The sequence below is a fragment of the Pan troglodytes genome, chromosome 9 (genome assembly GCF_028858775.2).
Source record: "Pan troglodytes isolate AG18354 chromosome 9, NHGRI_mPanTro3-v2.0_pri, whole genome shotgun sequence".
Lineage (NCBI taxonomy): Eukaryota > Metazoa > Chordata > Mammalia > Primates > Hominidae > Pan > Pan troglodytes.
Genome location: NC_072407.2, coordinates 65,718,643 through 65,730,888, shown reverse-complemented (window position 1 = coordinate 65,730,888; position 12,246 = coordinate 65,718,643). Strand labels below are relative to the sequence as shown.

General features: G+C 39.6%; 1 protein-coding gene across 1 annotated transcript in view; it reads right to left on the bottom strand.

Annotated features, from left to right (window-relative positions):
• Nucleotides 1-1,550: 1,550 nt before the first annotated feature.
• SLC22A9 (solute carrier family 22 member 9) overlaps nt 1,551-12,246 on the bottom strand; it is a 58,144-nt gene continuing 47,448 nt past the window's right edge. The window contains exon 11 of the mRNA XM_016921106.4: nt 1,551-11,954. Coding sequence (XP_016776595.1) covers nt 11,894-11,954 — 61 coding nt within the window. The 3' untranslated portion in view covers nt 1,551-11,893. The remainder of the gene's footprint in view (nt 11,955-12,246) is intronic.

Here is a 12,246-nt window from a genome sequence, read left to right as displayed (position 1 = left end):
AAATTTCCCTCTGCACACTGCTTTGAATGTGTCCCGCAGATTCTGGTATGTTGTGTCTTTGTTGGTTTCAAAGAACATCTTTATTTCTGCCTTCATTTTGTTATGTACCCAGTAGTCATTCAGGAGCAGGTTGTTCAGTTTCCATGTAGTTGAGTGGTTTTGAGTGAGTTTCTTAATCCTGAGTTCTAGTTTGATTGCACTGTGGTCTGAGAGACAGTTTGTTATAATTTCTGTTCTTTTACATTTGCTGAATAGTGCTTTACTTCCAAGTATGTGGTCAATTTTGGAATAGGTGTGGTGTGGTGCTGAAAAAAATGTATATTCTGTTGATTTGGGGTGGAGGGTTCTGTAGATGTCTATTAGGTCCGCTTGGTGCAGAGCTGAGTTCAATTCCTGGGTATCCTTTTTAACTTTCTGTCTCGTTGATCTGCCTAATGTTGACAGTGGGGTGTTAAAGTCTCCCATTATTATTGTGTGGGAGTCTAAGTCTCTTTGTAGGTCACTCAGGACTTGCTTTATGAATCTGGGTGCTCCTGTATTGCGTGCATTTATATTTAGGATAGTTAGCTCTTCTTGTTGAATTGATCCCTTTACCATTATGTAATGGCCTTCTTTGTCTCTTTTAATCTTTGTTGGTTTAAAGTCTGTTTTATCAGAGACTAGGATTGCAACCCCTGCCTCTTTTTGTTTTCCATTTGCTTGGTAGATCTTCCTCCATCCCTTTATTTTGAGCCTATGTGTGTCTCTGCATGTGAGATGGGTTTCCTGAATACAGCACACTCATGGGTCTTGACTCTATCCAATTTGCCACTCTGTGTCTTTTAATTGGAGCATTTAGCCCATTTACATTTAAAGTTAATATTGTTATGTGTGAATTTGATCCTGTCATTATGATGTTAGCTGGTTTCTTTGCTCGTTAGTTGATGCAGTTTCTTCCTAGCCTTGATGGTCTTTACAATTTGGCATGTTTTTGCAGTGGCTGATACCGGTTGTTCCTTTCCATGTTTAGTGCTTCCATCAGGAGCTCTTTTAGGGCAGGCCTGGTGGTGACAAAATCTCTCAGCATTTGCTTGTCTGTAAAGTATTTTATTTCTCCTTCACTTATGAAGCTTATTTTGGCTGGATATGCAATTTTGGGTTGAAAATTCTTTTTTTTAAGAATGTTGAATATTTGCCCCCACTCTCTTCTGGCTTATAGAGTTTCTGTTGAGAGATCCGCTGTTACTCTGATGGGCTTCCCTTTGTGGGTAACCCGACCTTTCTCTCTGGCTGCCCTCAAAATTTTTTCCTTCATTTCAACTTTGGTGAATCTGACAATTATGTGTCTTGGAGTTGCTCTTCTCGAGGAGTATCTTTGTGGCATTCTCTGTATTTCCTGAATCTGAATGTTGGCCTGCCTTGCTAGATTGGGGAAGTTGTCCTGGATAATATCCTGCAGTGTGTTTTCCAACTTGGTTCCATTCTCCCCGTCAATTTCAGGTACACCAATCAGATGTAGAGTTGGTCTTTTCTCATAGTCCCATATTTCTTGGAGGCTTTGTTCATTTCTTTTTATTCTTTTTTCTCTAAACTTCTCTTCTCACTTCATTTCATTCATTTCATCTTCCATCACTGATACCCTTTCTTCCAGTTGATCGCATCAGCTCCTGAGGCTTCTGCATTCTTCATGTAGTTCTCGTGCCTTGGCTTTCAGCTCCATCAGCCCCTTTAAGCACTTCTCTACATTGGTTATTCTAGTTATACATTTGTCTAATTTTTTTTCTAAGTTTTTAACTTCTTTACCATTGGTTTGAATTTCCTCCTGTAGCTCGGAGTAGTTTGATTGTCTGAAGCCTTCTTCTCTCAACTCGTCAAAGTCATTCTCCATCCAGCTTTGTTCTGTTGCTGGTGAGGAACTGCGAACCTTTGGAGGAGGAGAGGTGCTCTGCTTTTTAGAGTTTCCAGTTTTTCTGCTGTTTTTTCCCCATCTTTGTGGTTTTATCTACTTTTGGTCTTTGATGATGGTGACATACAGATGGGTTTTTGGTGTGGATGTCCTTTCTGTTTGTTAGTTTTCCTTCTAACAGACAGGACCCTCAGCTGCAGGTCTGTTGGAGTTTGCTAGAGGTCCACTCCAGACCCTGTTTGCCTGGGTATCAGCAGTGGTGGCTGCAGAACTGTGGATTTTCATGAACTGCAAATGCTGCTGCCTGATCGGTCCTCTGGAAGTTTTGTGTCAGAGGAGTATCCGGCCGTGCGAGGTGTCAGTCTGCCCCTACTGGGGGGTGTCTTCCAGTTAGGCTGCTCGGGGGTCAGGGACCCACTTGAGGAGGCAGTCTGCCCATTCTCAGATCCCCAGCTGCGTGCTGGGAGAACCACTACTCTCTTCGAAGCTGTCAGACAGGGACATTTAAGTCTGCAGAGGTTACTGCTGTCTTTTTGTTTGTCTCTGTCCTGCCCCCAGAAGTGGAGCCTACAGAGGCAGGCAGGCCTCCTTGAGCTGTTGTGGGCTCCACCCAGTTCGAGCTTCCTGGCTGCTTTGTTTACCTAAGCAAGCCTGGGCAATGGCAGGTGCCCTTCCCCCAGCCTCACTGCTGCCTTGCAGTTTGATCTCAGACTACTGTGCTAGCAATCAGCGATACTCTGTGGGCTCAGGACCCTCCGAGCCAGGTGCGGGATACAATCTCCTGGTGTGCTGTTCCTTAAGCCCGCTGGAAATGTGCAGTATTAGGGTGGGAGTGACCTGATTCTCCAGGTGCCGTCTGTCACCCTTTTCTTTGACTAGGAAAGGGAACTCCCTGACCCCTTGTGCTTCCCGAGTGAGGCAATGCCTCGCCCTGCTTTGGCTCCCACACGGTGTGCTGCACCCATTGTCCTGCACCCACTCTCTGGCACTCCCTAGTGAGATGAACCCGGTACCTGAGATGGAAATGCAGAAATCACCCGTCTTCTGCGTCCCTCACGCTGGGAGCTGTAGATCGGAGCTGTTCCTATTCTGCCATCTTCTGACATCATTTATCTTTGATTGTTTTTGATCCTTGTGGTTGTGCATCAATGTCTATTCATTGAAGAAATAGGTATTTATTTTAGTGTTCACAGTCTGGATTTCTCTGTGACAGTTCTTGTACAAGAGGTCTATCCAGCAACTCTGAGCATGCTGTTTGTCATGGTCACTAGATTCATAAGTGCTTGATCTAGTGTAGCACTAAGGCCTCTTCATGTCCTACTGTGGGACAGAGGATGGCAAGCCTGTGCTGGTGTCTTGGACGACAGCATCTCCCAGAAGTTCACTGCACAGGTAGGATAGTTTCCAGGCTGTTGCAGAAAAGGGCTGGAGCTGAGACTGGGCCTTTTAAGAATCTTCTGTGAGAAAGAGGATGCATCACAAGCCTCTTCTGGTGGCTCAGACGGGCACATATCTAAGCAGTTCCCAGCACAGGTAGGATAGTTACCTGACTGCAGTGACAGGTGCTGGAGCTGACATTTGACCCTTTTAGGATCTGCTATGGGATGGAAGCTAGAAACCCTGTCCTGTTACTTCAGATAGGTGCATTTCCCAGCAGTTCCCTGCATAGGTGGGATAGTTTTCTGGCTATGGCAGTAAGAGGCTGAAGCTGAGACTGTGCCCCTTCAAGAATTTCTGTGAGACACAGTCTGATAAGTCTGTCAGAGAGGCTCAGATGGGGTGAGTTTCCCAGCAGATCCCTGTGCCTTTGGGATTATTCCCTCATTGCAGCAAGAGGGGCTGGGTCTAAGACCTGGCCCCTTGAGGACCTGCTATGGAACAGATGCTGGCAAGCCTGTCCCAGTTGTTCAGATGGGCATGTCTCCCAGCTGTTCCTTGTACAGGTCAGATAATTCCCTGGCTGTGGCACCAATGGATTTGAGCTGAGATTGGCTCCTTCAGGCTCTGCAATGAGATGGAACCTAGTAAGCCCGTTATGGAGGCTCAGATGGGTGACTCCCAGCCATTCTCTGCTTGGGCAAGATAATGCCTGGGCTGAAAGATAGAGCCCATTTAGACTGTGCTGTGGAACAGAGGCTTTCAAGCCTGTCCTGGTGTCACACATGAGAGCTCTTTCTGAGGCCTTGTGCAAGCAGTGTCAATCTGTGACCACAGTTGAGGGGAACTGTAGCTTTTATAGGGTAAATTTCCAGTCCACTGCTGAGACCAATGTTGGTGGGCAGTCAAACCTTTTTGCCCAGATATTGTTGTGATTCCTCCTGGAGGCTTTGGCAGATAGTTTTGGTTCCAGGGTCAAGGCCATACAAGGCTGTAGCTAAGCCCTTTGGGAAATGAGGCTCTTTCAAACTTTCAATGCAGGAGCATGATTGGTAGGCCTGCCATCTGGGTGTGGGCCTGCACTCTTAAAATGACTTTTCAAAGTCTTGGGCTCCACTGGGGTTTCACAGACTTCAACCTCAGTCCCCAGCTCCTGTAAAGAGGCTTTTTCTCTGTTGACAGGTACAGAATTCTTGTTGTTTTTGGGGGATACAAGTGGATGACTTCTTATTCTGCCACCTTACTGGCAGCACACTTCTGAGTTTGAAGTTTTTAGATTCCACAAATAAGTTAGATCTTGTGGTATTTGTGTTTCTTTAGCTGCACTTGTTTTATGTACTGTTCTTTACAAAATTAAGACTGGATTCCATGGTATTATATCCAGCTAATTATTAGAATCATGATTTATAGCACATGACTTTCAAAAAATATCTATAGCTACATGGCTCAGGAGGGTTTGGATAACAGGCTATGAATATCCATGTCCAGGAAGAAGCTCCTTTACCACAATTAGGAAAGATAATTAGCCCTAATTTCCAGCATTTCCTCAATGATTTCAAATGTATTCATTAGTTCTCTGATTTTTTTTCTTTTTACAAAATTCCGTTCAGGAAACACTGGACAACAAAGAGTGAGTTACAGATGTTCACTGATAATCCTATTTCAAAATGATAATCACTGCAAAATATTAAATAGGTCTTTGAAGAATGCTTCTGTTACTCCAAGTCAAATGGAAAGGAAACCCGTTCACTCACCCCACCATAGTAGATTTTTTTTACAGTTGTGCTCACTAGACTTCTCCAGTAAAAATATTATCTGTTGGGCCACAAGCACTGGTCTGTAGCTTTAAAGACTCATGAAGACCTGTGGGAAATTCTCTTCCATGAAACATCGTGTTTATGAACTGACCACTATCTTCTGGGGTGATGCACAGAAACGGATGCCATGTAGTCTTCATCATAATGGGCTATCATACATTTCAGTCTTCATCATAATGGGCTATCAAACATTTCATTAGGCACAAGAATGAGACTGGATAAACTCATGATATCCATTATGGATGATTTCCTGGAATATCCTCTTTCCCACATTCCTGCGGGTTGTCATGTCTTTACTTTTTGATCCCTTGGAAGGTGTTTTGAAGCTGATAAGCAAAAGAAGTCTTAAAGACTATTTTTTTCAAAAGCTAAATTGACAGTGTAACTAGAGGGTCTGTGCAAGAGCTAAAGAGTTTATCAAAATAAGTTGAGTATTTGGGAAGGGTGAGGGTGGAGGAGTGTCTCTGGGTCCTGGGGGAACCAGAATCCGGTACTTACCTTTAGGATACTCCATGGAATCAGAGAACTCCTAACAGTGTGGTTGCAAATGGAGGTGAGTGGCCACACCAGAATCCCCATTTCAATGCCTCATTGTGATGGGAATGGTAGAGTTTCAGCACTGAGTGTGTGCAGGCTCAGTAGTTACATGATAACCTCTAAGTGGATAACTGATAATGAGTGCAATCTTCCATTATTACTACTTTATTTCTTGACACACTCTGCATGTGTCTGTGGAGTCTAGATAACTTTGATGTGAAAGATTTGTGGAAATAATTCCTCAAAATAACTTATTTGCATTTTTTTTTTTTTTTTTGCCAACCCAGAGGCAAGATGGAATTTAAATTGAAATTTTGTTACTGGTAGCAACTAAAATGCAATGTTACATCTATATTTGCAGACAAATACTCATATCTATGAAATCTGTGTGATGTCTTTTTTTCATTTCTTCTGTGCATTCAGAGCTTCTAGCATACTGCTTAGTTGCTATTACATGATGACCTAATAATTTTTTTCATGTTATGAGTTTTCTCTTCTTTTTAAAAATAAATTTAATTATGTATATTTAAGGTATACAACATAATGCTATGAGAGTTATATGTGTGTGTGTGTGTGTGTGTGTGTGTGTGTGTGTATAAAATAGTCACCATGGTGAAGCAAATTAACATATCTATCACCTCATATAGTTAACTTAGTTTTCACTCTGTGGCAAGAACATCTATAATTTAGTCATTTAGCAAAAATTCTGAATTCTATACTCTATTATCAACTATAGTCTTCATGTTGTACATGAGCTCTTTAGCCTTGTTTATCCTACATATCTTGTACTTTGACCTACATCTCCCCATTTCCTCCTTCCCATCTTGTCTCTGGTAACTGCTATTTTGTTCTCTATCTCCATTTATTTGACCTTTTTCCCACATATAAGTGAGGTCATGCAATGTTTTCCTTTTTGTGTCTGGCTTATTTTATTTAGCCTAATGTTTTCCAGGTACATCCATGTAGTGGCAAATGGCAGAATCTCCTCTTATTTTTTTTTTATAATTCCAACTTTTATTTTAGATTTAGGGGGCACATGTGCAGATTTGTTACCTGGATATATTGTGTGATGCTGAGATTTAGGGTACAATTGAATATCTCCTTTTTAAAGGCTGAATAATATTACTCGTGTGTGTGTGTGTGTGTGTGTGTGTGTGTAAACATTACAGTTTCCTTTTTCATTCATCTGTTGATGGACACCTAGATTGTTTCTGTATCTTGGTAATTGTGCATAATGCTTCAATGAAAATGGGAGTGCAGATGTTTTTACAAGGTGGTACTTTCATTTCTTTTGGGTATATACCCAGAAGAGGGGTTGCTGGATCACATGGTAGTTCTATCTTTAATTTTGGGGTGGAATCTTTTCTTTTTAACTTTTATTTTAGGTTCAGGTGATACTTGTGAAGTTTTGTTACATGGTACCTTTATAATGTTTTCCCTAATGGCTGCAGCAATTTACATTCCACCAACAATGCCAAAGTACATGCTCTTGACGATACTTGTTAACTCACCTTTTAAATAATAGCTATTTTAAGGAATATAAGGTGACATCTCATAGTAGTTTTGATTTGCATTATTCTGTCCTCATGAATAGTGATGTTGAGCACCTTGTCCTATACCTGTTGGCCATTTTTATGTCAACTTTGGAGAAATATCTATTCAGGCATTTTGTCCATTTATTATTGAATTATATATTTTCTTACTAATGAGTTGTGTAAGTTTTTACATAAATTTTGGATATTAACCTCTTATCAGATATATAGTTTGCAAATATTTCCAATCCATAGGTTGCCTTTTCATTTTGTTGTTTCCTTTGCTGTGCAGAAACATTTTGGCTTAATGTAGTCCTATCTATTTATATTTGCTTTTGTAGCGTGACCTTTTAGTGTATTATCCGAGGAATGGAATTGTTGCCAAGGCCAATGTCAAGGAGCTATGTTCTCTTCTTTCTCCTACGTTTTATTCCAAGAGTTTTATGGTCTTACATGTAGGTCTTTTATTCATTTTAAGTTGATTTTTGTATATGGTGTAAGATAAGGATTCGATTTTATTCCTTTACATGTGGAAATACAATTTTTTTCTAGCACTGTTTATTGAAGAGGGTACCCTTTTTCAATTGTGTCTTTCTGGTGTCCCTGTCCAAAATTAGTTGGCCATATATGCTTGGATTTATTTCTGGACCTTTTATGCTATTCTATTTCCAATAGGCTTGCACACTTTTTCATAAATGTTTAGTCATGTGACTTTAGTCCTTTGAAAATTATATGTTCTTGGTGTTCCCCAATAGTATATTGAATCATGTATTCTTTTTTCATAGACATAAGAAATCTAAATATGTATGTCTTCTAAAATTTATCTTGTATTTTATAATTTAAAATATAACAATAATTTATAATTTTTTTCTGAGTGGATGTCATCTGAATTTTAAATATATGTATATTTTTTATTTCAATAGCTTTTGGGGTACAAGTGGTTTTTGGTTATATGGATGAATTGTATACTGGTAAAGTTGGAGGTTTTAGTGCATCCATCACCTAAGTAGTGTATATTGTACCCAATATGTAGGGTTTTTTCCCCTCCCCTTCTGAGTATCTAATGTCCATTATACCACTCCATGTGTTTTGTATACCTGTAGCTTAGCTCCCACTTATAAGTGAGAACGTACAATATTTGGTTTTCCATTCCTGAGTTACTTCACTTAGAATAATGGCCTCCAGCCAATCTAAGTTGCTGCAAAAGACATTATTTTGTTTCTTTTTATGGCTGAGTAGTATTCCATGATGTATATGTACCACATTTTATTTATCCACTGATTGGTGGCTGGGCACTTAGGTTGGTTCCATATTTTTGCAATTGTGAATTGTGCTGCAATAAACATGCATGCAGGTTTTTTTTTTTTTTTAATAATGGCTTCTTTTCCTTTGGGTAGTGTTATGGTTTGGCTGTGTCCCCACCCAAATCTCATCTTGAATTGTAGTTCCCATAATCGCCATGTATCATGGGAGGGACCCGGTGGGAGGTAACTGAATCATGGGGGCAGTTACTCCCGTGCTGCGGTTTCTGTGATAGTGACTAAGTTCTCACAAGATCTGATGATTTCATAAGGGGCATCCTCCTTTGCTCAGCACTCATTCTTCTCCTTCCTGCCATCATTTGAAGAAGGAAGTATTTGGTTCCCCTTCTGCCATGATTGTAAGTTTCCTGAGGCCTCCCCAGTCATGCAGAACTGTGAGTCAATTAAACCTCTTTCCTTTATAAATTATTCAGTCTCGGGCAGTTCTTTATAGCAGTGTGAGAACAGACTAATACAGGTAGATACCGAGCAGTGGGATTGCGGGATTGAATGGTACATCCGCTATTTTCTCTACTACTCTTAATTCTTTGAAAAATCTTCATACTGTGTTCCAGAGAGGATACAACAGTGTATAAGTATTCCCGTTTCAACACATACATGCCAACATCTATTTTTTTTGACATTTTAATCGCCCTTCTTGCACTTAAGCATTTTTTCATATGTTTGTTGGCTGTTTGTACATCTTCTTTTGAGAATTATCTATTCATGTCCTACCCACTTTTGGAGGAGATTGTTTTTTTCTTGCTGATTTGAGTTCCTTGTAGATTCTGGATATTAGTCCTTTGTAAGATGATGATTTGTGAATATTGTCTCCTACACTGTGGGTTGTCTGTTTACTCTTCTGATTATTTCTTTTGTTGTGAAGAATTTTTTAAATTTAATTAGATCCTATTTATTTATTTTTGTTTTTGTTGCATTTGCTTTTGGGGTCTCAGACATAAATTCTTTGCCCAGACCAATGTCCAGAAATGTTTTTGCTAGATTTTCTTCTAGAATTTTTAGGACTTAAATTTAAGTCTTTGATCCATCTTGAGTTGATTTTTGTAGATGGCAAGAGATAGGGATTCAGTTTTATTCTTCTATATGTGGCTATCCAGTTTTCCCTGCACCATTTATTGAACAGGATGTTCTTTCCCCTATTTATGTTTTTGTATGCTTTGTTGAAGATAGGTTGGTTGTAAGTATGGGGCTCTATTTCTGGGTTCTCTATTCTGTTCCTTTGGTCTATGTGTCTACTTTTATACAAGTACCATGCTGTTTTGGTTACTATAGACTTGTGGTATAATTTGAAGTTGGATAATGTGATGCCTCCAATTTATTCCTTTTGCTTAGTATTGCTTTGGCTATGCAGGCTGTTTTTTTGGTTCCATGTGATTTTTAAAATTGTTTTTCCTAATTCTGTGAAAAAATTATAGAATTTATAAAATTTTAAGCTGTTGCATATTCCTTGCTTCAACTTAGAATACACTTACAAAGAAGAAAGTTAAATAACTTTGAGGTCTACCATGAAAATTTAATGTTTTTAATCATTTTGTTGTATATTTTTATAGCTTTCTCCCATAATTTCTTGGGTTTTCTTCACAGAAGGCTTAAATGCGTAGTCAAGTATATATACATTTATTTGGAATTTACTTTCCTATTAATAACATGTTTTTCTTTTTTGAATTTTGGTAGCCAAGGCTCCTTTGAAAGCATGGTTTATTTGTTCCATTTAACTTGTTCTCAGCTATACTGAAGTATGATTGACAAATAAAACTTGCATATATTTGAGATGTACAGTGTGATGATACACGTATGTATACAATGTGAAATGATTGTCATAATCATAATCAATAATTGGTATATTGGTTTAGGAAATGTGATGGTTAATATTGAGTGTCAACTTGATTGGATTGAAGGATGCAAAGTATAGTTCCTGGGTGTGTCTGTGAGGGTGTTGCCAAAGGAGATTAACATTTGAGTCAGTGGACTGGGAGAGGCAGACCCACCCTCAATCTGGGTGGGCACCATCTAGTCAGCTGCCAGTGCAGCTAGAATAAAGCAGGCAGAAGAAGATGGAAAGGGCAGACTTGCTGAGTCTTTCAGCCTTCATCTTTCTCCCATGCTGGATACTTCCTGCCCTCAAACATCCGACTTCAGGTTCCTTAGCTTTTGAACTCTTGGACTCACACCAGTGATTTGTCAGGGGCTCTCAGGCTTTTGGCCACAGACTGAAGGCTATATGGTCGGCTTCCCTACTTTTGGGGTTTTGGGACTTGGACTGGCTTCCTGGCTCCTCAGCTTGCAAATTGCCTAGTGTGGGACTTCATCCTGTGACTGTGTGAGTCAATTCTCCTAATAAACTCACTTTTATATACACATATATTCTATTATTTCTCTTGCTTTAGAGAACCCTGACTAATACAGGATATAAAGTTGAATTGTTAGTCATTTATTTCTGATTAGTTGGCTAATGCTATTTATTCCATAATTAGGTGTTTCCTCTAAGAATGTACAATGCTGAAATTGTTACACATTAAATGTTATACATACTAAAGTCTACTTTTGAATTTCTTTGTTTTGTAAATGCATCTGCTAATAATGTTATGAATATTACAACTTATGATAAAATTCTGTGCATGCTACCCCACTTACCTGACAGCTACATTTTCACTCCCTGATCTTCTTTTTTCTGAACCAAATGTCTACTATTAATTCCTAGATAAATTTGAATTTATTTTAAAGTTTTTGTAAAAGTAGCAGATTTTTCATTGTAATTATCCCACCAGTTAGTCTATCAAATAATTGAAGAAGACACATTGTGTTTAATAGTATTCAATCTTCCTATCCAGAAACTTGCTAGGGACCTATAACTACATAAATAGTCTATTATGATTGATTTTAAAGTGTTATATAATTTTCTTCAAACTTTTTCTTACTATTATATGTAGATAGCTTATATTTAGTTATTTAGTACCACAATTGTGAAGTGAATCTACTTACTCACTATATCTTGTTATTTCTTTTCTTTTCTTTCTTTCTTTCTTTCTTTCTTTTTTTTTTTTTTTGAGACAGTCTCGCTCTGTCACCAGGCTGGAGTGCAGTGGCCCAATCTTGGCTCATTGCAATTTCCACCTCCTGGGTTCAAGTAATTCTCCTGCCTCAGCCTCCCAAGTAGCTGGAATTAAAGGCCTATGCCACTGTGCCCAGCGAAGTTTTGTATTTGTTTTAGTAGAGACAGGGTTTCACCATGTTGGCCAGGGTGGTCTTGATCTCCTGACCTCATGATCTGCCCGCCTCAGCCTCCCAAGGTGCTGGGATTACAGGCGTGAGCCACCGCACCCAGCCTTGTTTTTTATTTTCTAGATTTTGCTAGTATCTAGGAATAGTCCTGATTGTTCCCTTCATCTGGCTCATTGATCGGCAGTCAGCTCCCGGAATTCCTTAAAACTGCGTCACTTCCACTCTGGGATCCTCTTGCTTTGGTTCTCTGGGGTCTTTTCTCCTAGAACAAATACAAAGAAACCAACAAAAAATCACAAAAATGAAAAGACATGGACTAAACATGTAAGTCCCGCATTCTTTAAGGAATGTTGATTCTTTGTCCATTAGTTTGGTAAAAACCATATCTCTGCCCCCAAGGGATTGAGTAAACCTTGTGAAGTAAAAGATCAAGCTCCCAGACTAGGATCTGGGAAGGCAGCTTGGATACCTTCTACTTGTCATCCTTGGATGCCTTGGTGCAAGCTTGTCCAGCCTATGGCCCACAGGCTGCTTGTGGCCCAGGATGGCTTTGA